The sequence below is a fragment of the Mustela erminea genome, chromosome 11 (assembly GCF_009829155.1).
Source record: "Mustela erminea isolate mMusErm1 chromosome 11, mMusErm1.Pri, whole genome shotgun sequence".
NCBI classification, from domain to species: Eukaryota; Metazoa; Chordata; class Mammalia; order Carnivora; family Mustelidae; genus Mustela; species Mustela erminea.
This window is the reverse complement of record NC_045624.1, coordinates 10,577,703-10,605,233: the sequence shown is the minus strand read 5'-3', so window position 1 is coordinate 10,605,233 and position 27,531 is coordinate 10,577,703. Positions and strand designations below refer to the sequence as shown.

At 46.1% G+C, this 27,531-nt stretch overlaps 2 protein-coding genes and 1 long non-coding RNA gene across 6 annotated transcripts in view; 2 read left to right on the top strand and 1 right to left on the bottom strand.

The window, feature by feature from the left end:
• Nucleotides 1–5,120: 5,120 nt before the first annotated feature.
• LOC116568942 (olfactory receptor 2A1/2A42) lies at nt 5,121–6,290 on the top strand. Its single transcript, XM_032304789.1, has one exon. The coding sequence runs from the start codon at nt 5,176–5,178 to the stop codon at nt 6,115–6,117; it is 942 nt and encodes a 313-aa protein (XP_032160680.1). The 5' UTR covers nt 5,121–5,175; the 3' UTR covers nt 6,118–6,290.
• A 7,816-nt stretch (nt 6,291–14,106) lies between these two features.
• Nucleotides 14,107–24,106, bottom strand: LOC116568946. Of its 2 annotated transcripts, none has more exons than XR_004276792.1 (3): nt 23,990–24,106; nt 15,966–16,148; nt 14,107–15,085 (listed from the first exon to the last, which is right to left on the bottom strand). It is a non-coding gene; the product is annotated as an uncharacterized LOC116568946 (long non-coding RNA). The 2 variants fall into 2 exon arrangements; XR_004276791.1 differs by lacking the exon at nt 23,990–24,106 and adding an exon at nt 23,392–23,830.
• ARHGEF5 (Rho guanine nucleotide exchange factor 5) overlaps nt 23,426–27,531 on the top strand; it is a 23,457-nt gene continuing 19,351 nt past the window's right edge. For 2 of the 3 annotated variants that reach the window (XM_032304787.1, XM_032304784.1), the window contains exon 1: nt 23,426–23,618. The gene's annotated coding sequence lies outside the window, so the exon portion shown is untranslated. The remainder of the gene's footprint in view (nt 23,619–27,531) is intronic. The other variant, XM_032304785.1, reaches the window with a different exon arrangement.

The following is a 27,531-nucleotide window of genomic DNA, read 5'->3' as shown; positions in this document are numbered from 1 at the left end:
AAAGCCAATTAACCCAAATGTAGACTTTCTATGTAATCAAAATCTTCCAGAAACCACTCAAATATGGAACTATTGATACGTCTCTAGAAATATCGTGGAGGAGAAAATAAGAAAAATTTTGAGAATGGGAAATGTAGACGAGAGATAAGGAAAATGTGAAACAGAAAGAGAATGTCATAAGGGGACCAGGAGAGAAGGAGATCGGAGTAGAGGCAGTGATGGAGTGAGGCGGAGGAACAGAGACAGACAGACATCACCATCAGGAAGGAGGAGGGGCGCCTGAGCCGCTCAGTCAGTTAAGCCGCTGCCTTCTGCTCAGGTCATGATCTCAGAGTCCTGGGATCGAGCCTCACAACGGGCTCCCTGCTCAGCGGAGACCCTACTTCTCCCTCTCTCTCTGCCTGCCTCTCTGCCTACTTGTGCTCTCTCTCAATCTCTCTGTCAAATAAATAAATAAAATCTTTATTTAAAAAAAAAAAAAGGAGAGAAGATTCAGAGCAAGGAAGTTACCAGGAATAAAGATGATGAATTCTCTAAGGAGACATAATCCTTAATATGTATGCAACTAACAACAGAGCATCAAAATACATGAGCCAAAACCAGTAGAATTGAAAGGAGAAGTAGATGAGCCACTATTAGAGTTGGAGACTTCAATACCCCTTCATCAGAAATAGACCCAGCAGACAGAAAATCAATAAGGATACAGCTGAACTCAACACCACCATCAATCAAATGGATACAATGAACATCTACAGACTACTTCATCCGACAATAAGAAGAAAATACACGTTCTTCTCAAGCTCACGCAGGACATCCATTCACCCCGGTAAGATCACATTCTGGGATATAAAACACACCTGAACAAATTAAAAGGAACAGAAGTCACACAATGTGTGCTTTCGGACTACAACAGAGTTGAAATGGAAGTCAGAAGCAGAGAGTGAGCTGGAAAATCCCCCAAATACTTGGAGACTAAACAACATTCTTCTAAAGAACACATGGGACAGGGAGGAAAATCTCAGAAATTGTAAAATATTTTGAATTAAAAGAGAGAGAAGGGTTCTATTGAGTACATGAGTAGCAACAATTATTTTTTCTATTACTTAGAAGTAAGCCATCCAATACTTCGGTTGAACTAAGGATTTAAAAAATAGTTTTTATTTCAGGAATGCCGTGTGACTCATGCCTACAGCATTAGAAGAGGGTTTGTCAGCTCTTCAGATCTTAAATTTTACTTTTGAAACCTAGGCCCCATCGAGTACTGGCAGGTTTGTTCCTGTGTAAAGATATGATTTCAATCTTAGAAATTTACTTTGAAACCACAAAGACACTGGATAGTTTATTAGTCATCAAACAGTTTGCCAATTTTTAAATTGCTAATCGGTATATACATATACGATACACCATTTATAGCACAAAACAATGTCTGAATGTTGCATTTAGAACTGAGATGTATTTAATTTCTTTTTCAGTTCCTCCTCTCACTTCTGCTAGTCCTTTAGCGAAGTTAATCCATTGATTCAGGTAAGAGGCTTTCAGTATCCTGCAGAATAAAATAAAATGTGGGGAAAAAAGAAAACAGAAGTGTCTTTCAACTGTCTGATGCTTAAATATTTTGGAGATTCTAGTTTAGTGTTCTTTTTTTCCCTTGGGAAAAAATGTCCTTTATTGGACAAGCAAGATTTAAACAAGGCAGAAATTCCAGACCCAGTGCAAGGATAGTCCAAAAATTCAATATTTAGGCATTCACTTATTTTGTATGTTCATTCATTCATTTGTCCCCTCAATAAGTATTTTGTGCCAGAATTACAAAAATGAATACATTTATTCCTGTTCAAAGTTTGTAGTATGACCCACTTCTGTGAAAAAAAACCAGACTTTCAGCCCATAAGGCTACTGTTCCTTTTTTTTTTTTTTTTTAAGATTTATTTATTTTCGAGAGAGAGAGAGAGCACATGAGTATGAGCAGGGGGGAGGGGCAGAGAAAGAATTTCCAGGAGACTCCCTGCTGAGCAGGGAGCCGGAGCCAAGACTCTATCTCATGACCCTAAGCTCATGACCTGAAGCCAAAATCAAGAGTCGGAGGCAGGTGCCTAACGGACTGGAGCCACCCAGGCGCCCCATGGCAGCTGTTCTTAACTTTAATGTATTCATCAGGCCCTCCTGTCTCTTGTCTGTCTCTTTAAGTTTCAAAGAGATCAGACTTTGCAAGTAATTTTTTTTTTCTTTATGTAACTAACCATTTGGAAGTGGCAAAATGAATTAAGGAAGAACTGAATAGAGAGATTGTGCTTTTTCTAAGATGTGGGTTCAGGTGCATTTTCACAACTAAGTATTTTCATATGCTTTGTATGTTTTCTAAATCAGTTCAAAGGGCTGTCCTGGCACAGTAATTTTTTATATAATTCTAAAAAAAAAAAAAAAAAAGCCCTGGTCATGTGTTAGGAGTTCATCGTATCTATGAATGACTTGATGTACCCTTTACTTAATCCATTTGTGACTTGATGGTATCATTTATTGATAATGGTTATTCTAAAAAAGTCATTTGTTGATTCTAGAGAAGGATCTAACAGCGATGTTCTTCAGGTCCCAATTAGCCACTCAGATAAACTTTTGGGGGATTGTATTTTAATGAGGTGATCTCTGTCCTGGGCCTGGTCCTCACCTATAAATCCAGCTTTGGAAATTTGGTTAGGCATATACATTTCCATCTGTATCACACTATGCAGACTAAACGGGAAAAAAAGAAGAACCATGCATAAACCTGAATGCAATTTTTTATTATAAAGATATTGGCAAGAACTTTGCTTAGTAGCACATTCCCTCTTTGTCAAAATATCTGCACGAGAAGGCAAATTAATACCTCACGGTTAATTGGGAAGCAGGGACTCCGAGCAGAGGGCATTCACTGGAGATCTGAGAGCTGGGGTTACTGATTGCTGCTCACTCAGGCCACCTCGACTGAGGATACAGACCCACCAGGAGGACAGCTCTCTCACTCTCTGGACGGTACTGAAGAGGTGCTGGCCAACTCCAGCCCTCATGGATGACCCCCTTCTCTATACCTCAGCCTTTATGTTGACATGCACCTGGTGACATTTGGGTCCCCTACTTACAGACAGACCCTCCCCCACTCTAGTTCCTTGAGATGGTAGCAAAGCACTTTGAGTGAAGTTTGGGATAGACTCATACTCCCCACCTACATGTTCACGTGGGTTGTCATGTTTCCTCCTCCAGTTCTTCTCAACCACGATGAGTGGATTTTGCAAGTTTTATTTTTCAAGAAGAAGTGTTATTTCCCTATTCTCAAGTTCCTCAGGGAGCCTCTCATTAACATCTCCACTGGAAGTAATGACAGCTGGACCAGGGTCTTAAAACAACAACATCTTTCCTTACGTGAATCCCGGAGAGACTTTTCTTCAGAGGCAAGAAGGCACAAGTCCAACAGCTCAGCCTCAGGTTATCTTTGCCTACTAAAGGCACAAGTGCACGCACTAGAAAGATGCTGATTTCTACGTGGTGTATTGAGGAAGCTGTTACTAAGGACTTAAGGACAAGCCGATCACTATTTGGCCTATCACCAATTCACAGAAACCTCAAACACCTGACCCTCAGGGTGCTGCTATAGCAACCCAGAAATGATAAATTCACTAAATTATCTCTTTGCCAACAATTTTTAAATAAGCTATCTATAAATTATTTAGCAATTCTTATATTATTGAAGTAAGGCAGACTTCGTATTTTTTAAAGTTTTTTTTTTAATTTATTTTGAGAGAGAGACAGAGTGAGAGAGGGGAGCTTGAGAGGGGAGGTCAGAGAGGGGAGCAGACTCCCCATAGAGCCGGGAGCCCGGTGCGGGACTCGATCCCAGGACCCCGGGACCATGACCCGAGCTGAAGGCAGTCGCTCAACCAACTGAGCCACCCAAGCCGCCAGCAGACTTCATTTTTTAATAAGCGGTTGCTTCTTATAATGTGGGGATTTTTTAAAGATTTTATTTGTTTATTTGACAGTGGGCGAGAGAGAACGCACAAGCAGGGTGAGCAGTAAGCAAAGAGAGAAAGGAGCTCCTTCCTGAGCAGGGCGCCCAGCATGGGGCTTGATCCCAGGACCCTGAGCTGAAGACAGACGCTTAGTGACAGAGCCACCCAGGAGCCTGTTTCTTACGGTTCTGAATTTCACAAGGGCACATGATGCAGATGCTCAGCCGTACAGCGTCCTTGAAGGTACGGCGTGTCTTAGTTATGTTAGCACGGGATTTGCTCTTTAACAGAAGGAGCGATGAGATGAAACACAAATAGGGCATAGGAACTGCATCTTAAAATGTCTTTACGCAGATCCATTCACGCCACAGCCTTCAAACCAGGCGTGAATGCCTAACCTCCTACTTGTTGACACGCCTGCACACAAAGTCAAGATTCATGATACATGAACACTGGGCAGCTTGCCAAAAAACAATTCCTACAAAGTTTATAGCTTGTATTTGGAACCATTTTTTGGTAAATCAGTAACTAGGAATCAATCAGTAGACTGCTAAATGGCCAATTGTCGGTTGGTATCGTCACCCACTGTAAAATATAGTCAATAGAGCCCATATGTACACACCCCTTGATTCCTTCTTAGCAACTTAAACAGTCCCCAAAGATTCTCCTGCTTTCATCACATAAGCTCCTCTAGAGTGCAAAGGTGGGTTTCTGATGCTGAAAGCAGCACGGCTGATATTTCTAACGAGATGCTGGATTTTCACATCTCTTTCCTAGGCTACACTAATTCTCCTATCTAGAGTCCTTCCGTGACGGATGACCTCTACACTCCAGCAATGCTCTTCATAATTCTGTCACGTGCCGCTCCAAGATAATCCGTATTTGAGGTTACTTTATTTCCTCTTTGGTTTGACATTCTTCCATCCCATTACAGTGTCACTGGCTCTAGGTCAAGCCTAGAGGATTGACAGTCCTTGGAGCCAATCCTCTAAGGACTGTCAATCTGTCCTTGGAGACATAATCCCCTTTCTTAAAACTGGTTGTCAGATTAAGTGATTAATTAACTTAATATGTCACTAGATTGTTAATTTTAAAAGTTTATCTTCTAAAAATGACAAAATGTATACTATAATGTCTAGTTGTTTTGGACAATTCTTTCCCCAGCTTTCCATTTTACCTTTTTCATAGTGAAATGGGGGAAAATCAGACAGCGGTGACAGAGTTCATTCTACTAGGATTTTGTCTTGGCTCAAGAATTCAGATGGTTCTCTTTGGGCTCTTCTCCCTGTTCTATGCCTGCACCCTGCTGGGGAATGGCATCATCCTGGGGCTCATCTCGCTGGACTCCCGACTGCACACCCCCATGTACTTCTTCCTCTCCCACCTGGCCGTCGTCGACATAGCCTATGCCTGCAACACCGTGCCCCAGATGCTGGTGAACCTCCTGAAGCCAGACAAGCCCATCTCCTTTGCTGGCTGCTTGACACAAACTTTTCTTTTCTTGACTTTCGCTCATACTGAATGTCTTCTCCTGGTGGTGATGTCCTATGATCGGTATGTGGCCATCTGCCACCCCCTCCGGTATTCTGCCATCATGAGTTGGAGGGGCTGCTTCACCCTAGTGACGACCTCCTGGGCCTGTGGCTCCCTGCTCGCCCTGGTCCATGTGGTTCTCATCCTGAGGCTGCCCTTCTGTGGGCCGCATGAAGTCAACCACTTCTTCTGCGAAATCCTGTCTGTCCTCAAGCTGGCCTGTGCTGACACGCAGCTCAACCAAGTGGTCATCTTTGTTGCCTGTATGTTTATCTTAGTCGGGCCCCTCTGCTTGGTGCTGGTGTCCTACTCACGTATCCTGTTGGCCATCCTGAGGATCCAGTCTGGGGAGGGCCGCAGAAAGGCCTTCTCCACCTGCTCCTCCCACCTGTGTGTGGTGGGGCTCTTCTTTGGCAGCGCCATTGTCATGTACATGGCCCCCAAATCCCGCCACCCTGAGGAGCAGCAGAAGATCCTTTTCCTGTTTTACAGCTTTTTCAATCCTATGCTGAACCCACTGATCTACAGCCTGAGGAATGCAGAGGTCAAGGGTGCCCTGAGAAGAACAATGTGCAAGGAAGGTCATTCCCCACTAGAGTGACATTGGAATCCGTAGCCTCAGTAGTTCCCTGGAGCCTTGGGTACTGTGGATCACCTAAGCTTCCTACTCTTTATATATAAGGCTGAAAAATCCAAGGGACTCTGTAAAGCACTCCCTTTTCCCAGGAAGTATTTAGGTTTTATTGAACTCATTATATGTAATTCTATCAAATACATCCTTTCATCTAACTGCATAGTCAATTGAGAACTCCTAGTGGAATAAATTGATTTCATCCACTGCTGTGGGTCCTAAAAGGTTAAAATAGACACTCTACCTGTGGCCCCATCATGTGTGCTCATTAACCGCAGAATCAGGCTTTCCTGGACATAGCCACGTCAGTGACCACTTTTAAAAACAGTAGCAACAGAGATTTAAGACCTGTTGATACCTTTTTCCTTTTTTTTTTTTTAACCCCATATTAGGATATTTTCCCTTAATTGTACTTCCTCTTATAAATAGTAAATGTATCTAAATGCCTACATAGACTTAGGGGGGCACTGATTTTGTTGATTAAACCTTATAATCTGTCCTATAAATTTCCATGGTCAGAAAGTAAGTCTGCACACATTCAACAGCTGGCGTCCCAGGGAATTACCCAGTGAAATCCGCTTTCCAGCCTGCCCTGAGCTTTTGATGGCCACTGGTTTCTAAACTCTTCTCGCCTGGTTGAGAAGAGTATCTGTGATTCTCTCTGGACAGACAAGCACTCTTCACTAGAAGGAGTTAGCAAGCGCTACTACCCAACTCAGAATGACCAGGTAAGGGTGGAAAGCCCCAAGCAGAGGCAGTCGAATGGGAAAAAAAAAGTTTTAGAAATAATAATAGTAGTTAACATTATTATTACTATGTACTTACTCCATACCATCCACTGCACATAGATAGCTAATTTACAGAGATCACTTCATTTTTATCATAAAAATCTATTTCTCATTACCATTCCATTTTACAGATGCAAACACTAAGCAAATGGCAAATGCTAGACCCTTGCCCCAGTGATCTCACCCCCAAACCTTCTCTATGCAGTGTGGTACACCATTATCAATATTATCAGATTAAGAATAAGGCTTACCTCTCCCAACCTAGGATACGCTAAGTGAATATGAGTTTCTTCTCCTTCTAATAGATGCCACAGTGAGGCTGGGAGAGCCAGAGATTATTTGTGGAAGTCTTGTTCCGTTGGTGAGTCCTACGGTCTCGGTCACAGAGAACATTAGGACCTTCTGCGCACAGAAGGGAAGGAATGGAGGCTGTTGTCATTGAGGTGAGGAGTTTGGTTTAGAACTCGGCTGGTGGCAAGAAGCAGAAGCAAGGCATCTCTAGTTTCACATACAGCACGCACATGTTCACGCACATCTGCGTGGGTGAGTGCAAGCACACACTTACAGAGTCCTTACAGCGGTGACATACTCCATTCTAAGTACCTTACATGTATTATCTTTTTTAATCCTCATAACAACCCTGTAAGATAGGAAGTATTAACCACTCTTTTGGGGGTTAAAACAGAGGCACAAGAAGATTGAGTAACTTAACCAAAGCCTTGCAACTGGTAGGTGTCTAGTCCAGGATCAAACTTAGGTGATCTGACTGCTAAACCCGTAGGCATAACCACTAAATTAAAGTCAAAGAAACTGAAATTTCAGAAGCAGGAAATGGAAATGGAGGAAAAGAGTAGGAAACTTTCAGCCTCCAGCCAGAGAGAGGCATTGGGCTCCAGATAGAAAAGGTATTATGTTTGGGAAAGAACGCATCTAAAGCCCTCTTCCTGGGGGTAGTGCCACAGCGGAGCAGCTCTTGTCTGCAGTACGAGGGTGCCGGCGGTCCGGACAGGTCTTCGGACTCAAGGAGGCAGCCACAGCCAGTCGCACTGCAGACGTGGCAGCGGCCACATCCACGTGAATGGACAGCGCCTGGAGGTGATCAAGGCACACCCACTGCAGGACAAGCTACAGGAACCTGCTCTGCGCCAGGAGCAATTTGCCGGGCCGGACATCTGAGTCCGAGGGCGGGTGGTCATGTGGTCCAGACTGGCACAATCTGCTGGTCAGCCTCCGAAACCCTGGTGGCCTGATACAGGGGATGAGGCTTCCAAGAAGGCGATCCGAGACATTCTCATCCAGCACGACCTGACTCTGCTGGAAGCGGATCCCCAGCATGGAATCCGAAAAGTCTGGCGGCACTGCTGCCCGTGCTCACGACCAGAAATCCTGCCAATAAACCCAGCATGAGGATCAGGGGTCACCTTTATAATAAACAAGTGTCGACTTAAGGTTAACACACACACACACCCACAACTTGACTTTATACTGGAGTGCATTAAGGGGGAGATAGTTAAAGGGGCCAGGGATGGAAACAGGGCCCTCTGGGAGTCTGGACCCCAAAACAAAACAGTGGTAGAAAGAAGTTAACAATGCAGTTTTAGACGGATGCTTCATCAAATGGAAGAGCCTTGGATAGTGATCTTGTAATTTACCTAAACTGGATATACTTTGTACTTTGGATATTGCCTAACACGGTCATTAATCCGATGTTTCATGACCAGTGCCGAGTGCTGTATGGCAAGGTTTGGTGGGATGCAGGACCACAGCAGAACAGAGCTGTGATGTTACTGACGGGTGTCAAAGGAAAAAAGCTCTCCTGATACAAGGTTCGGCACAGAAAAGTGTGGGATGCAGAAAGCATGCCCCAGGAGCCACTGGTGTGGCTTCCTAACTCGGTGCAGTGCTCTCCCAAGGTTGGCCTAGGCATCTGGCCCCTTAAACATGCAGGATCTGAGGCTAGAGACCTGGGTTCTAGTCCCACCTCTACCATTTGCTAGCTGTGCTCTTTCCAGGAAAATCCCCTAAGATTGCCCGAGTGTCTGCTCCCCATCCACCAGGCATACTGAATGAGAGCTGCTTAGGTGGCCCCACAGGACTGCTAAAGGCCTCAAACAAGAGGGGTGCAAATGGACATGTTTTGAAGACTTAAAGTGCTGTGCAAACATAAGATATTGCTATTATTATAGTTACCATTAGGTCAGAAATTATTTTAATATTGTGAGGCTTGCAAACTTTGAGTCTGGGATCAAAGCTGCTCTTTAGCCAGGGGAGCACTGGGGCTGGTAAGTCACCCAGACTTTTGCCTGCATGCCTTCTGCATCCCCCCTTCAGCCTTGGAGGGAATAGCCTTCCCCAGAGTCCAGGCTGCAGACCAGACTCAGTAACCTGTCTGTGAGTCAGTTGGCAAAGGCTCCAGGGGGAACCTCTCTCTCTTTGAACCTGTTCATAGCCTCTCCACTAAGAAAGCATGGGGGACCTTTCTCAAAGCAAGGGAATTCGGATTTCAGGGTTTGTTTTCTGTTTCTTGTTCTTTGTTTTCAGATTCTGTTTATTTCCAAAATGTACCATCTTTAACCTGGGATTGATGGTACAATTATGTATCATCTCTCTACAAGGAGAAGGACAAGAATCTGGTCATCTCTTCATCCCCGATATCTTAACATACTCACCAAACTTTTGGTAAGTAAAGGACCCTTTATCCATTTGCCTCATTTCCAAATTTTCAGTGTTGAACCATCTGCTGATTTCTAACCTTTTTTACATTCCTCAGACAGCAGATTATAGTATAAATATAATTGTAGCTGAAAATTATTGAGCACTTACTACATGACATGAAATGCTTTAATATCATCTTCGCGTTGAATCTGTAGAGTGGACACTATTGCTGTCATTAGACAATAATGAGGAAATAAAGTTTAGAGAAATGAATTATCTACCCAAGAATTATCCACTGGTGGAAACGTAATTCAAGACTAGGCAGTCTGGCTTCAAATTAACTCTGAAATGCTCTTTTGCCACGATCTACTGCTATTTCTAACCCAAATGACGGACATAAGGACTGTTCATAGTATGTACTTAGTCAATCTCGACTGAACTAACAAATAAATATTCATTATATTTAAATTTCCACCCATAATTTATCGGCCTGGGCATGTGTTACCCTTCGTTTCTTTAAATTGGGGCATCTTATTGTCCATTAGATTTACCCAATTCTTGCCTCTACTCTATTCTTATGCAATGGATATTAATAAATAAGAATATATTATGGCTCTAAAATCAGAGAAGAAGGGAAAAAACTGGGGTGGAAATTTAGCACTAACTATAAAAAGTCCTGGGGATGTTTATTCTTTTCTGTCCTAGGAAGCAGTGGTCATTGACTTCTCAAAGGAGTGTGCCAGATTGCTGAGCCTGTGATTCTGGAAGGCTAGGAGGCTGCCAGTGCCAGACGGGAAGCCATGTGAGGGTGTTGCCCTTGAAAACTGGCAAGAGGGTGGAGACAATTATGGGCGGTAACTACTGGAAATGACAGGAATGGGAATGCATGTGTGGTAGCTGCTTCCCTTGCCTCCCGAAATTAGCACCTGCAGCATCTTTGGCATGTGGACCAGGATTGCCAACCACCAACCTACAGGATGGCTGTTTACTGTTTGCTGTGAATGTAAAGCAGCATCGTTAAATATGGGTTGTTGAGGGCAGACAAAAATGAAAGGAGGGTTGGAATGTAGTCCCACAGAAGGAAAGCGCGACTGTGTTTCTCCAGCTAGCAAGGAAGTATCTTACTCTCCTTGCTTTCTTGACAAACTTTGTTGGCTCATTTTGATATATGACTTTTTTGTTTTTTTAACTGTGTTTCTGTTTTTTTCTATTTTAATTTTTGAAATCATGTTTGGACCAAAGAAGAGGTGGATCCTTGAACACCCTTGGATTTAGACAAGAGTGCCGGCTCGGAGTTGGGCTCTCTGGGTTCCCACCCCAGCTTCCCCCACTCACTCACTGTGTGACCTTAGAAAAGCTGCCGAGCTCCTCTGGCCTTCAGTTTCTTCACCGATAAAATGAAATTTGATTTAGACACTTTCTAAGATTCTTCTTATTTTCTTGTTCTCTCTCTGTTGATTTTCTCACATTTCATCGAAATGTGGATTTTCACTTTTTCAAAGGAATGTAAATTAAGTTCCATGCAGAGAAAAGGAAGTGGACTCCAAAGATAATTGAATATCCTGGGCCTTCAACATAGTAGGAACTCAACAGTAACTGCTGAGTCAACGAGCGAGCTGACTATTTTAGTGTTTTATTGAAATTGTTTAAGGCTGGCTGAAACAGGAAGTGAAATGACTACTCTTAGAAAAGTCAGTTTTATTAGCCTCCTAAGGTCTTATTAAATATAACTTTCATTGGGAAAGGTTCTGGGACCAGAAATCAAACTTTATATCTCCTTTGGTATCTCTGTTGCCCACATTGTAAATAATAATAATAAATTTCATATCCAGTATACTGACCACTTATCAAGCATCAAGCATTGTGCTGAGATACATGCATTATTATCTTGTCTGAATTCCATGATAATTCCATGAATTTAATGAGTTTAATACTTTTATTGCACTCATGAAAAAGGGAAGAAAGAAAGGAAGGAGGAAAGAAAGAAAGAGAAAGAGAGAGTGAGTAAGGAAGGAAGGAAAGAAGGGGCAAAGCAGACAGAAACAACTTTGCTGTGATGACAAGTATGTGACAGCCTGGGCTCTCACCAGGTCCGCCTGACTCCAAAGACCACACCCATAACCAGCAAGCACACCGCCTCTCTGTAGCCTGGATGCTACACTCTTTTTCTGTCTATCATTAAGTGACATTCAAGAAAATCAGCCTTAATGTTCTGAAAACACATTTTTTTAAAAAGACAAAAATAGAGCTGACAGAGTTTTCAATACATAGAGAATGAGCAAAATAGTAATAGACGCATCAGTTTTTTTAACTGGGCAAAAATTAAGTAAATATAAGTGGAGACAAATGAGCCATGCACCGTAGAACAGTGAAAACCATTCATGAGTATGATGCGAGATGTGCAGGCTCTCTAGTAATTACAGAAACAAATTGTAAAGCATGAGATACCATTTCCTGTCCATCAAATGGGACAAAAATAAAAAGATTGATATTTTCTAGCATGGCTGAGTGTGTGGGTAATAGTCTGGGGAGCAGTGTAAATTGATTTGGTGCTAATTTGGAAAGATAGCTTCAAAAATTGAAGTTTGTACCCTTTTTAAAAAAATTTTTTAAGATTTTATTTATTTGAGAGAGAGAGAAAGAGCATGAGGAGGGGGAGGGTCAGAGGGAGAAGCAGACTCCCTGCCAAGCAGGGAGCCCGATGCATGACTTGATCCTGGGACTCCAGGATCATGACCTGAGCCGAAGGCAGTCACTTAACCAACTGAGCCACCCAAGCACCCCGAAGTTTGTACCCTTTTTATGCAACAACTCCAATTCTAGGAACATATCCTGCAGAAATATTCATATAGATGTGCAAAATATACACATGTATATTTATTTTAAATCAAAGAATTACTTACAGTGGCAAAATGTTGCAAATAAACTAATATTCTTCAATGGTGGGTCCATTGAATAAACATTATAAATCTATACCATGAAGTATTATGCAACTATTAAAAGAAGTTTTCTCTCTCTAATGTCCAGGGAAGGTTCTCTTAAAAAATAAGTGAGTAAAAGAAGTCGTAGTGATGTAGTATTTTCTCATTCATCTCGGGAAATGTTATTTGTGTGTGTGCATGCGTGTGTACAGACATATTAAGGCATAGGAAAATGTTCAAAATGATAACCATTAAAAGGTTAAAGGGGTTGACTCTCTTGGGGCGCCTGGGTGGCTCAGTGGGTTAAAGCCTCTGCCTTCGGCTCGGGTCATGGTCCCAGGATCCTGGGATCGAGCCCCGCATCGGGCTCTCTGCTCAGCAGAGAGCCTGCTTCCTCCTCTCTCTCTGCCTGTCTCTCTGCCTGCTTGTGATCTCTGTCTGTCAAATAAATAAATAAAATCTTTAAAAAAAAAAAAAAAAAAAAAAAAAAAAAGGTTAAAGGGGTTGACTCTCAAAATGGAAAGCGTACTATGGAAAATAATACATTATTAGAAAATTTTAAAGTAATCAAGTGTTAGTGTTGCAATTTTTTAAAAAAGAAAAAGAAAAGCGAACCAGGTCCTTACACCTTGTGGCTTTCCATGTGGCTCCCAAGCTTGTCCTGGATGTTTGGAAGGAGAAAAAGCATGGTGGCTTTCAGGGGGCCTGATCTAAAAGTGGACTGGACATTTCTGCCCACATTCCTTTGTCTCAAACTTGGTCATATTGGATGTAGTTTTTGGAATGTTGGTGTGTTTGGTGAGGGCCAGAGTCCACGGCTATGTTAAAGGTGGCTATGTTACAGCACGGGGGCAGGCCCCATGGGAAGAAAGGGCTGCCGCCGCGGCGGCCTGCCGCTCCAATATTGTGAGGAACAACTGATAATATACCTTGGCTTTGGGAGAAGTAAAGATAAAGGAGGTTCCAAAAGGACTTTCCTGTGTCAAAGAAGACTCAGGATCCTGGAGGAATGCTATTATCTGCCTATCTCGAGTATTTGTCAATGGGCTGCAGGTTATAAGCACATGTAATTTTATCTCCCTTTCCTTCTGCCTTTGGTTCTCACATCAATATAGTCACACAAAAATGCAAGGCATTCTGGGAGATAGGGTCTCTACAGGTACCCAGGAATAAGAGGAAACCGGTTCAATAAACATCTACCAGTCTCTGCCACAAGGACCCAGAGAGTCCAAGTTTCTAGCTCTGTGGTTCTTCAGGACAACAGCAAAACTCTAGAGAGTACTGAGAGAAGAAATCGAGACACGTGAGCCTCCTCCACAATCTTCAAAAGCAACACCCCCACTGATACATACAATGGATTTTTTTTATCTTCAATTTTATGTGAAATACAACTCAAAGCTTCCAGACAAATCCCCAAGACCCCTCTTCAGTACTGCTCCCCAGGTCACTTCCTGAGGGGATGAGCCATCACGCTGCAATATAGTGGGTAATCCTGGAACCCCGGGTTGAGATGCGCCACACTCCGCTGTATCCTTGTTTGGCTTCCCTGCCTAGGCATGGCGGTAAGATACGGCCCATCCTGTCTGTTCCAAGGGGACATTGTGAGCTTCAGAAAAGGTAATATACTTCTCAGTACCTTTTAAACTGAGAAGTTCTAAACATTGCTCTTAGTCCTAGAGTAGAGAGATGCATCAGTTATCTTCTCTTACCTTTATTCTCCCCTTCCCTACTTTCTCTCTGTACTTTTTTACCCAACCCCTTGTAAAACAGATCAAGGACAGTTCAGTTCGAAGGAAGTTACCAGAGAAGAGCCAAAGGACAGTGTCTGAACAAAGATATAACTGGGCAAAAGGGTTAAATTGGGGGCACCCAAATTAGACAGTTTTATGATCTTTTCTACCCAGAAAGTAGGCTGTGATGGGAAACTGGACAGCTGATACTTTAAGAGGGCAGGGGGAATGGAAAGGCTGAATTTCTAGCTGTCCAAAATGATATCCCCGTGGTATATGCACCGAACTGGAGGAGCAGGAGGAAGTAATGACTGAAGTTGGTCACAAGTGAGAGTTCTAAGGGATCGAATCTCCTGGCATGCAGAAGACATGCAGCACTCCATGCCTGGGCGGTTGGATCCTTCTCCGTGAGGTCCAGCAGAACGGGTGGTTAGTGTGTGTGCAGCGGGTTTCTTTCTGTGCGCTGCGGCGGCTCTGCTGAGAGAGTGACGGCCTCACGGGGCTATTTGCCCTTTTGCGAAGCCGACGCCTATTCCGTATAATTTTAGCAGCAGCCTGGGCTTACGATCACCTCTCTCTACTGTCTTTAGATACTCAGAATTTCTCTATCAAGACAATCTTGGGTTTCACAATCATAGATAAACTTCATATGCAGATGTACTTATACCGGCTCGACTGTGAATCCCCGGTGCTTGGGGATCTGTCTGGTTACGAGAGTCCTAAATACCCAGAGAGCCTGGGGAGGGAGCGAGGCTGGGACTCCCACTGCAATTTCACCTATTGTAATCGTTACTTCTTCTGAAAACTGTGGCCACACCAAATTTTTCAGCTGCCATTGAAGTCTCTGGAAACAGCCGGGAGATTTAGAAAATGATAAAAACAAAACAAAACAAACAAACACTAAGTTCCACCAGTAGGGAGGCTGATTAAGTAAAGACTGGTACCTCCCTGCAGTGGCATACCATGCAATTTTTAACAAACAAGAAGTATTAGGGATGCTCCTCATATCTTAGATGGGTGGTCTTCATATCCTGGGCAAAAATCCCCAAGATGCATTGAGTAAAGTCAAGGTCATTGGAAGAGGGATAAACACCCTACATTTATATGTGGTTATATGTGCATAAAACAATTCTGGAGGACTACTGAAGAAAACTAGCAGGCTAGAAACAAAGATGATGGTGACAAGCAGAAACATATCCATGCTAAAGCTTATAAAATTTGAGGCAGCTTCTTTAAGAAAAAGAATGTTAATTTATGACTACAAAATTAGTGGACAGCCTCAGAAGGGGCCCTTGGTAGGGCTCTGAAGCTTAATTTTCTCTCACACATGGCAAATCCAGCACTGGGGACAAGCAGGCGGGAGAGAACATCAAAGAATATTTTGAAAGCTGCTAGACATTGGGCCATTTTTACCTAGTCAAGGAATGAAATTTTTAAGTAATCAGTGTTTTACCAACATGGCTTTGGAGAAAGAGAATGGATTAGGTGACTGAGCCGTGTGAAAAACTTGAGTTCATATAATCCGATTAATAACGAGGAAATTATGAAAACTATCGTGGTAACTATCTGAAATACCATATTTCATCTATCAGGTTGGCAAAGATCAAAACGTCCTAAAAACAGGTAGTGTGGGTACGGCTTGTCATTGATTGCCTTCATCTGGTCTGAGTGACCTCCACGGGGAATGATTTGCCAATGCCCCCCATGATTACAGATGCACATACCATCGGATCCAGCAAGTCAGCTTCCAGGAATATATCCTACAGGTGGACTGGCACATGTGCAAAGCGACAGATGCCGAGGTCACTCACGGCAGCATTGCTTGTTCTGCCAACCTGATGGGGCTACCTCCATAGGAGACTGGCTAGATCAACTATGCTACTACCTCCATTCAGAATGTGGCACAGCTGAAAAATAAACCAGATATGACAGAACAATCTGTATATATTTAACCCCCAAAACAAACAAACAAAAGAAAAACAAACAACAAACAAAAAACCCCCGCAGGTTCCAGAATACATTGTGGGCTACCATGGATGTAATGTGTTTCCTATAAGCGCAGCATGTTTTTGCAAGCATCTCACAGACCACCTGCAAGACTGGAGTGACCAGAGGGGACACGGGTAGAGGAGGGGGACACGGGTGAAAGGAAAACTTTGGTAGTTTTAAATTTTGGAACTTGTCAACGTGTAACTTTTTTGAAATAAGATTTTTGAAAACGTTAGGACAGAGTTTTTAAATTCTGCAAAATCCCCCTTAAACTCCAGTGAAGCCTGATGCAGGTCAAGGACAGCCTGTTGGAAGTCCCAAACCCTGGGGAAGTTCCACTTTGGATGCAGACCAGCCTGGGGCAAGGGAAGATTTGAGGAGACTGGGCATTGTTTCCTGCCACTGGAGGGTAGAGCACTCGCATTTAGAAGTCTCATTAGTTATTCAGTGAGCCAATGAACTTATTATCCAAAAGGAAACCTACTCCTGAGGATGAACCCAATTAAATTTCTAGGAAATGATTCTTCTGTAAGTTCGTGACAGCTATGAATTCTTCTCTGAGCTCCCCGTTATTGTGCATTAGCTCTTTAAAGATGAAGGGACCTCCTCTTCCTAACTCCTGGAGGAGACAGAAAAGGCCACACGAGCAGTGTTTCTTCTTGTATTTTCCTTTACTCTCCTTGGGGACTTAGAGTTGCTTTGCTGAACTCAAAGAACACAAGATCCCTTGGGACATGGTTAAAAGCCAAACCCCAGGACACAGCCTAAAAGAAACAAGTCTGAGCCAGGGAGAATATTGGATCCTAAATATATGTAAGTCTTTTGAAAATAAGAAAGCTGTTACTGGGGCGCCTGGGTGGCTCAGTGGGTTAAGCCTCTGCCTTTGGCTCAGGTCATGATCCCAGGGTCCTGGGATGGAGCCCCACATCGGGCTCTCTGCTTGGCAGGGAGCCTGCTTCTCTGCCTACTTGTGGATCTCTGTCTGTCAAATAAATAAATAAATAAATAATATCTTTAAAAAAAAAAAAAAAGAAACAAAGAAAGAAAAGAAAGCTGTCACTGATGGAGAACTGCTAAGGGAGCCTTCAAAGACCGAGAATATAGGAGATGCCTCTTGTTACTCAGAAACTGTGTATTCCAAGAAGGATCTGGGGCCAAGAATGAGTTCCCAGATTGATTTTTTAAAAAAAGACGAAAGGTTCCACAACGGAAAGGCGTATGATTTGAAGCATTTCTTTCCACAAGATGGCGCTATAGCTTCTGCCAGAGAGGACGCAGCCCTTCAGGAGCTAGAAATCCAATACACACTCCTGAGGGGAACCAGATCTCTATGTGCTTTGGTCAATCTGTCGGAGAAGCACGTTGGGCAAAAAGATTCTGGTGGGGTTGGCTTGGCTCCAAGGGTGAGTGAAGGCTGTTCAGGTCGGAACGCCGTCCACCACCTCCACACATGCCAGAGCCGGTGTCTCTAGGCTTCGTGCTCACCTTCAGCCCCTCCTTGCCCAAAGTGCTCCTCTTCCTGCTGTCAGGCATGTCTGTGTGTCAGGAAGGGAACCAGCTATTAAGGAGTGGCATGCAGGTCCCCAGTCATGGAAATGCATCTCCCACACCCACCCACACGGTGCACCCAGGGGCGGCTCGAGACTCGGCTCTTCAGATCTCGGCCTGTCACTCTGGCCCCATTTGATCATACTTTCCTTTGAATTTCCCTGGCATTTGGAATATTATTTTACCATTTCCATGTAAATTCCCCAAGTTCTTTTGAGACAGAGTCCGTGTCATAATCCCCTTCGCATATTTCCTGTACAAGGACAAGCATTCTACCTTGAACGGATGCATAGTGAGGAGATTGTGAACACAGACAACCTCAAGTGTTCAATGACCTTGGTCGGCAGCCTGAGTAATGGGGAGGGGGCTAGCCCCAGGGGCCCCCACCTAGGAGCTAGGAGTGTGTTCTCCTAAGTCCTAGCCTCTCCGATGCTGTTTGGTCATCTCTAAAGGGATAAGATTAAACTGTTGTCCTAACTCTGTTTTTCTTTTTAGTGTTTTGCCTCTATGACTTTACTGCCTTCAGCATCTCTGCCTTGAGGGAGCCATGGAGGCAAAAATATTTGTATCCTAAGTAGAATGTTTCTGCTCCCAGGAAGGGCATCTCTCTGTTTTTACTTTCCTCTCCATTTTTATGTCTTCCGTTTTGCCTCACAGACAAAGAGACAAAACCACGACATGGTGATACATGGTTCTCTTTTTTTGTTCCCACAACCTCTCTACTCCCTCAGGGAGGAAAGGGCAGGTAAGTGGGAGCCTAGGGGCAGAGTGACAAGAGGATACCTTGGGCCGACTCTAATAAAGAAATGCATGTCTAGGGATGCCTGGGTGGCTCAGTTCGTTAAGCCTCTGCCTTCAGCTCAGGTCATGATCCCGGGCTCCTGGGATCAAGTCCCGCATCAGGCTCCCTGCTCAGTGAGGAGTCAGCTTCTCCCTCTCCCTCTGCCCCTTCCCCCTGCTCATGCTCTCTCTCTCACACCCTTTCTCTCAAATAAATAAAATCTTCAATAAAAAAAAAATAAATGCATGTCTACATAGATTACAAATAAATAAAACAGTTGAATATTAGGGATGCTTGTTGAATTTTTTTTAAAAAAATAGAAGGTAGGATAAAAGATGTTTTTAAATCACTGCTACAGATCAGAGGGTCTCCACTCTCATTAGGCATCCAAATCAGCAATGGGCTAGTTTTCAATAGTTCTGCTTGACCCCACACCTCCAGAACTGACACTCCTATATTTTGAGCAAGGGCAAATTCATAAAGCTCGCCAGGTGATTGTGATGGAAGCCTCTGGGGTAAAGGACCACTACTCACATCACAGTTCCCAAATCTGGCTTCTGGTCTTCATCGCACTTAAAAACAAACAACAGCAAACTAATAGTCTTTCCTGGAGGGTGTGCTGATTTGCCAGGTTTGAGAACCACGGTGAAAAAGCCAGAACTCCTCTAAAGGGATGTCATCCGTTTTAGTCTCCTTGCAAAAAGAGATCATCCCCACCCTTATCCTCCAAGAATCTGGGGTGGAAAACTTCTGAAACATCCTGAAACTAAATACACACCAAAAAAAACAAGACAACTTGAATGAAGGCACTTCTGGGGATTGCTTACTGCCATGCAGGATAGGACCCTGGTGTCTCTCCACGATGGCCGGGACTCTACCACAGCTGTGACCATTCCCGGGGAATACGTGGTCTTTCTCAGACAGGATTTGCCAGACATCTTAGAGATTGGACTGAATAAGATGCAGAGGCATAGGTATTTTCTTCTGATCCTGCACCCAAGGTAAGAATACACTTTCAGGAGAAATTTCAAAAAGTAGGAGCCCCCAGCGACTGGATGGTGAAGGGGCTTGTAAGCCAAGCCTGCTACTGAGTTCAGACTTCATACCTTCAGCGATGGGGCTCTTCTAAAGGATTTCATTCAGTTTTACTGGGGTATCATGGACAAATAAACATTGTCCATATTGAAGGTGTACAACTTGATGTGGTCATCGGTATATCCATTTTGCAATGATCAGCAAAACCAAGCTATGAAACCTATCCGCCACCCTACACAGTTAAAATTCCCTTCTTTTTCTTCTCTGCCACTCCTTCCCCGCACCTCTCGTTAAGACCACAGTATTTGCCCTTGCCTGCACAGAATGTTCTCAGGCTTCTGTTTTTACATATCCCATTTCCACTCTTGGTTTGCCTTTCCTCTATTCCCCTCTCCACCAGGTACAGAGTACTTTTTTAGGACAAGTCAACTCCAACAGCACCTTATCCATTAAGATTTCTTTTTGTCCCCAAGCGGTGTTCTCTCCTTCATGCCTACCATTGCACTCAGTGTGTATCTCAACACTGATCACACTCTGCTATCATTATTTGCTACTTGTTTCTCTCCTTGATTAGACTGAGAGCTCCTTGGAGCACAGACTTGGTCTTTGTGTATCTGGTTTCCAAAAAAATGCATACTGAGTACATGAATTTTTGAAAAATGAATCCGGTAATTCATAGCTAACCCCTGAACACTCGGGCCAATGAGCAAAGACGGAGAAAAGAAATAAAGGGAGACCACGATGGGAAAGGGAAAATATGTTCCTCAGAAGGGGGACAGAACCGCTAAGAACCACAGCACCCGGGTCGGCGGGGATTTAAAGGAGAAAGATGGAGAGACCGTGGTCTCTTAAGCCAACTTAAGAAAAGAATGGAGTTCAAAGTCACTTCAGAAAGGTTCAAAGGTGAGTCATGGGATCAGGCAAAAAGCAGTCATTAAAGCCGGAGAAGAACTAGCACGGATCAGTGGAGAGTCCGAGTTAAGTGAGTGAGAAACCAAGAACACGAGAGGATGTCTGGGCAGAGTAGTGAGAGCCGCGGGCAGAACTCAGCGAGTTCCTGCTTTTAAAAAGGTCATTACCATTCCTTTAGCCCTGATGCCGGAAACTATGCGGGAGCCCTCGTCCGTCCTTCTTCCCTTCCAAGGCTGGATCTCAAGGCACGTCTCCAACCTAGACTTTTTCTCCCCCCAGCTAATACAGCTCTCCTTTAACAATCACTTTATGTTGAATCTGCTCAGCTTTCCCAACCCTTATCGCCTTGTTATTGTAAGTTGATTCATTCAAATGCTGCTAGGAAAGGAAACTAATCCCTGTGGATCACCTCCTACCCTCGTCGTGAGGAGACCTCTGTCTGATACCTTACTGAAGCACCACAACAGCCCAGGGAGGCGGGTGTTCTGAAACAGAACGATCGGCATTTAGGACAGGAGTGAGGTGGAGCGCAGGAAGTCAAGATGCCACATTTTTGCGTTAAGAGGGCGGTGAAGGTAGGATTCAGATCTGCCCCCGCCCGCATCTAAATCCAATCCTTTCCGTTGTATCATTCTCTCTCCTCTCTAGGACTTTACAGAAGAAATATAAGCCCAAAGGAAATTTCAAAATCGTAGGATAGGATGAAAGGCCTGATCAGGGCACCCCAAGCAAGCCTTAAGAAATAGAAAAAAAAAGAAAAGAATAAAATGAGAACTGTTCTTTGCCAAGTGAGGGGACAAGGAGCCTAGACATGGATTGGTCCCCAAATGTGTCCCCCCTGCAGACAGAGATGCTCCCTGGGGAGAAGTCAGCCCCCTAAGGGATACATTTTAACTTTCTTACATCTCACCACCGGCTGGAAAGTCAGAGGCAGCTATGCCTAACCCTCTGGATGACAGCCCAGAGGTCATGGAATCAAGGGTGGTGACTAAAAGAAAAAATGATGATAGGTCGGAGCTGGCAGAACAAGAGGAGTTTGTTTGGTAAGACCTGACATTCAGCGGAAACTAAGTCACACTGAGCTGTCACTGGGGCAGGGGGACCAAGTCAAGACAGAGGGGAGCGAGAAGAGCCGGGTGGGTATCTGGGGCCGCTCCAGCACCTCCCACGGCATTGACCACTTCTGATAGGCAGTGCGGAAGAGCAGGGATCTGCAAGCTCTGCCCAAGGATTAGGAGTTTATTTACTTTGCTTTCTGCTAGAAATCAAGGGACCCCTTGTGCCCTGGACTGAGTTTTCTCTCCTAGCCTAGACAGAGAGAGGGTTTTTTGATTTTTTGTTTTGTTTTGTTTTTAAAGATTTTATTTATTTATTTATTTGACAGAGGGAGATCACAAGTAAGCAGGCAGAGAGAGGGGCAAGCAAACTCCCTGCTGAGCAGAGAGCCCACCGCTGGGCTGATCCCAGGACTCCAAGATCATGACCTGAATCGAAGGCAGAGGCCCGTCCCACTGAGCCACCCAGGTGCCCTGAAAGAAAGAGTTTTTTCCCTGAAACTCTTTGATTGACCGCACTCCCCATTCTTACCCTCTCGCTGAGCTTCGGACACTTGCAAGGCCTGCGGGTACCAACCTCAACTCCTGATAATGCTTTCCTCACTGCTTCCCACTACCTTAACGCAGTAGCTTAGAGGCGGTGGTAGGTTGTTGAACTGTTTAGGGCTTAACCCTTCAGAGAAATAATGACCAAAGCAGCTCATTCTCTGAACACAGAGATGCTTCAGGACTTTCCCGGAGAAGACACCCTTCTACCTTAATGATAATCTATCCTAAAGTCTTCAAAATCCTAGTGGGCACACTAGGATCACTGGAGCAGTCAATGGGCACAGTAATCTGGAAATGGTCTAACGCACTAGCTATTTGGGCTGATAGATCGTGGCATTCCCGGTAACAAAACAGCCCGAGAGCCTGTTAAGACTCTACTTGGAAATCCCTGGAGTAAGGAACAGGGCAGGGGGCGTGATCTGACTCGAATGAGCAGATCGGGAATCTCTGGCCCCCGAGGTGAGGGGTTCTCACTGTGTGGGTTTGGGCCCCGGAGCATCGTGGCTTTCTCTGGAGTCTATGGAGAGGCACAGAGCGCCGGAGACCAGCAGAACCTAAGGCTTCCCTATTAGAATCAGAAAAGAAAAAGGAAAAGAAGGCAAGCATGAGAAGCACTCAGGCCTGAGACCTAGACGTCTGCCTACAGACACGCGTCCCGGAAGGGCAGAGAAGGAACGCACACCCTGAGACGCATCACCGACCTGAAATGAACTTTAAAAAATGCAAAAACAGACAGTCCGCGGAGCAAAGACACGGCCACGCTGGTTTAGAGGTGCGCGTTCCTAGGCCCTAAGGGATGGAGACAGGTGGGCATCGAGGGCGAGGAACGAACCCGGGGGCCCGAAGACAAAGCGCAGGAACGCACAACCTCGGACATCCCGGGACCCGGAGCCGCCGAAGGACGATCGCCCGCCGCGGGCAGCTCGGCGGGGCCCAGGCGCAGGCTTCGGCGGCGACCCGAAGCAATCCCCGGAGAAGAAACACCCGGGCCGCCCGCGGAGCCACGCGCGACTCACGAGGGGCCCCCTCGGTCCCCCCCCACCCCCGGGCCCCGCCGTCCCACCGTCCCGCCCCGGAGCGCCCTGCCCCGTGCGCCCCGCGCCGCTCTCCCCGCCGCGCCGCCGCCTGCGCCCCGCGCCCCGCGCCCCGCGCCCCGGGCTCCGCTGCCGGCCCGCCCGCCACTTCCCAGCGCTGACGCGGGAGCCGCCTCCGCACCAATGGGGCTCGCGCGCCGCCGGGCCCTGCCCCTCCCCCAGGAAGGTGTGTCCCCGGTTTCCACACCTGAAACTTCCGAGGAGAGTCGGATCCCTCCCTCCCGGCCGGGCGGGGAGGGGCGGGCCGCGGGTGGGGCGGCTGGGGCGGCCGGGCCTGCGCTGGGGACGGCCGGCCGGCGCCGGGGACCCGGAGGGGACTCTCGGGCCGAGACAGCATGTGACACTGCCCAGGTGGGTGCCCTCCTCCCCCGCGGCCCGTGGCTCGGGGCGGGCGGCCGGAGCGCCCCCGCGGAGGTAAGGGAGGGCCGGGGAGGACGGGAATCCGGGCCTTCGCCCTGCGGCCAGCCCCGGCCGGGGTCGCGGGCCGCGGGCTCCGGAAATGGGGGGGCAGGGCCGTCAGGCAGAGTTGGGGTGTGTGGCCGAGTACCCTGGTCCGAAGAGGAGGGAGGCTGGAGGAAAGGCTCTTGCCTGAAAAACTTGCTTCCGGCCTGGTCCCCGCCTCGGAACCGGGCACCCTGTCCCCAGAAGGTCCCTGGGCCAATGGTCCGGGCTCTCCTAAGTCCCCGGCTCTGGGGAAACCTAACCCCCGTGCTGAGAATTAACTGAGACTCCCTTTGTGGCCCTATTGCCTATCTAGACGTGTTTTATTGTCCCCTTTTTCTTACCCAGGCCTGGGCCTTCTTCCTTCATTTACCTTCCTATGGATTTGCGTACGGTGTACGGTGTATGCCCAAGTACACGCCTCTCCCTGCTCCCAAGGTGCCTGAACCCGTAAAAGTGACTCTTGCCCTGCCCCCGCCCTATTTCCCCATATATTCAAAGAACTTCCAAAGCTTCTTGATTATGGTGACTTTGCATTCTGACGTTGGGGAGTTGGGAAGGGGACTCTTGGAGCCGGGAGTTGGGGTGGCGATGCTAGAACAGCGCTGGTTCTGTAGCATCGCTTCCGGTGGCCTTCCAGCAGGACTGTCCCGGGGAAGGCTAGTCCTGGTGCCAGCGGATTTTCAGATCTCAGGCCCCATCTCCTTCCTGGATCTCGGATTCCCAAGACAGATTTGGTCTCCTGTCTGCCTAGAAGTGAACTCTGGCCAGGACTCTCGTCAGGTTGAGGGGTAAGGGTGTGTCAGACAGACCAGGGAGAGAACTTTCTTTTCCACTTTCTTGCCTCCTTTGCTCCCCAACTTGCATTCCCTGGTCTCGCATCCTTGGCTAACTCCAGAAACCCCTGCTTCCAACTAGACAGCTCCAGATGGGGCCTCTTTCTCAGGCTTCCTGTTTTATCTACACCAGAGCGTGAAGAAGCTCCTGGCCTAGGCCCTAGCAAAGTGGGGATCATTTGTTAACAAATTTGGGTTGACAGAAACTGAAGCCATGTCTGTTGGGGGGGTTCTTGGGGACTGGGGAGGAGAAAGGGTGGGGGTATCAATTCTAAGAGAGACTGTTCGATAGGATTGCCTGTTAGTATGCTAGTGGGGAGGAGAGAGAAGTCAGGAGATACGAAGGGAGTCCCTTACAAAAACTAATGATGTACTCCTGTATGTTGGCTAATTGAATTTAAGTTTAAAAAAAAAAAAAGAATACAGTAATTCTAAATATAGTCAGGAGTCGTCCAATGTTAGGGGTCCCCAGTGTGTATGGCTCTCCATAACGCAGTCTGTCTGAGGTTGACTAGAACCACATTAAGCGTGGCGTTTGGTGGATAGACAGGCACATGTCATTCGTGGTGTCTGCAGTGGTCAGTCACTATGCGGTGTGGACAAGAATGGGGTCACACACGGAACATGGGTTGAACAGGAGCGAAGTCGCTCAAGTGTCAGTAGTGTAAACTCTAACAGGTGACTTACTGCATCTGGCGTAGACAGGGATGAGTCACTCTGTCTGTGGAGCGCACAGGAGCTGGTCATTTATAGTGTCTGCAAGGTGGACCCGAACAAGGTCACCTCAGGGTCTCTGTTAAGGACACAGAGAGGTGGGTCGCTCATGCTCACATTATCTCTGGGGATGGGACCAGGGCCACGGATATGTGGGGCATCCGTCGGCGTTGGTGTTCTGGGTCAGCCGATGGGGTCTACAAGACAGTGGATAATGTGGTATTTTCAGACTTTAGGGAACAGATAAGAGATGTTTATTACAGTTTTCACTGGTTTAGTGGAGCTCTCCTCAAGCGGGTAGAACGCAGGTGTTAGCAGTTATTGGTCCAGAAAACTGCTCTCATTTTCCTATCTTTGTAATATAATGTCAAACAGTGAATAAAGGCGCACATCCATATGGTGGTCTTAGGCTCTAACCCAGAAAGAGAACATTTTGATTTGGGAGATATTTTCCAAATGTGAGCAGCAGTATAAACAAGAGTGTAAATTCAGTCGCATTGTAAGTTCTAGACTATCATAGTGATTTTTGGTGTCAGTCAGAATATTTGAACCTGGTGCTGCTAGAAAATCCAGGAAGCACGCTCCCCAAAAACACACGTGGTGCGCAACGCAGGTTCGAAGATCAAGCAGTGTCACGGGGAGGAGGATCTGTTTGAAATACAGTTGTCTGTCTGGTGATTAGAAATGGCCAAGAGCTCATGTGCTGGGGGCTCCCAAGGAGATGCTGAGCTCTGTCTGTCACATACTGTGTTCATAGAGTGACTTGGGGCTGGAAAGTAGCGGCATGTGGACGGGGTCAGCAGATGCAAAATGTTTCTGGTCCAGAGGAAGGCCGGGTCACCACGATGCCATGCCCAGTCTTTGCCTGTGCTCAGATAAATAGTGAGTAGTCACCCCCAGTGGAGAAGGAGCTGAGGAGGGTGACCAGCACATGGGCAGGGCAGAAAGGCGCTCTCCTGGTGCCTTTCTGCACATGGAACCATGTTTGGAGTTTTCCTTGAGCTTTCTCACCTTGTAGCTTTGTCATGCCTGATTGCAATCAGATCAGGACAGGATCAGGTACATGGGCCATAGAGTATGTTCTTCCTTCGTGGTAAATGGTGGCTGATCTGGTGACCTCCACTATTTCCAGATGGGTAAAGGCAGTGGTAGAAAATAGTGTCCGTGGGCTTGTAGGGGACAGACATGCGTGGCGTAACTGGAGCGGAACTGAGGGTACCCACGTACCCCAGGGCGTGTGGAGACACGGTCTGAGGGGAGCAGCAGATGTTCACGTGTTTAGGGGCCACCCGATTCGAGGACTTGAGCGTGTACTCGGGGGCAGGGCCAGCGCAATACAGATGTGGGTGAGGCGAGACTTCAGGCGATGTCACGCAGCCTCCTTAGGTAGGCGCCAAGTTTCAGAAAGTGTTTATGGTGAGCAACTGTAGTATTTAATGTGCGGTTGAGAGAACAGGGTCACGTCACAGTATCATCTCGTGATTATAGTGTTTTGCACTTGGGTCTAGAAATAGGGAGTCAATCACGCACTGTGTCAGGTAACTGGAAAAGGACACAAAAGTCCTTCCACACAAGTGTGCTTACGTTAGACGTGGCTCTTTGCCCCATATAGATGGTATCTATGTCTGTGGGGTGGCCAGGAACTTGTCGCACGCTGCCTCTGCAGGGTGGCTAGGGACCTGTCTGTTTGGTTATGTCAGGCTCTGTTGCATGGGAGCAGCAAGGCTGGCCTACTGTCTATGTGTGTGTGTGCGTATACGTGCGTGTGCTTGGGTGCTCATGCAAGCATGCTTGTGTGAAGGTGGATGCTTGTGTAGCAAGGTCGGCGGGCATTTTGCGTGTGGGCTTCCATGTTAAGCCCAGAGAGGACAAGAGAAATATGTGGGTCAGGGGGGCAACTTGGGTTCCACAGGCCCCCCCGAGATCTTCTCTAGGCCAGTGACCTGCCTGCTTCTCGCAGCCGGGCTCCTGGTGTCCTATAGTAGACGGCCACCAGCAGGCTTCGGTTTGAGCTCACCTGTACCATTTGCTCAAGAAGTTTGAGCAAGAGCTTATGGGACCTCCGCTTTCCCCATCTGTAAGGGAGGCAGAGCTTCCTGTGTGTCTCTGAAGGACCTTCCTGCTCATAAATCCTGTGTTTCTCTTTTCTACTTTGTCTCTCCTCAGCAGTAATTACAATCCCTAACGCTTCTGTGACCCTGGAAGTTAACAGTGTACTTTTTAATGTTACCTAGTCTTCATTAGAAATCCTTGCAAAAGAGGAATTTAAACCCCTGCTAAAGGTAAGAAAATGGGTGTTTGCGTAAATTAATGTCTACAATTGTCTAAAATGACAG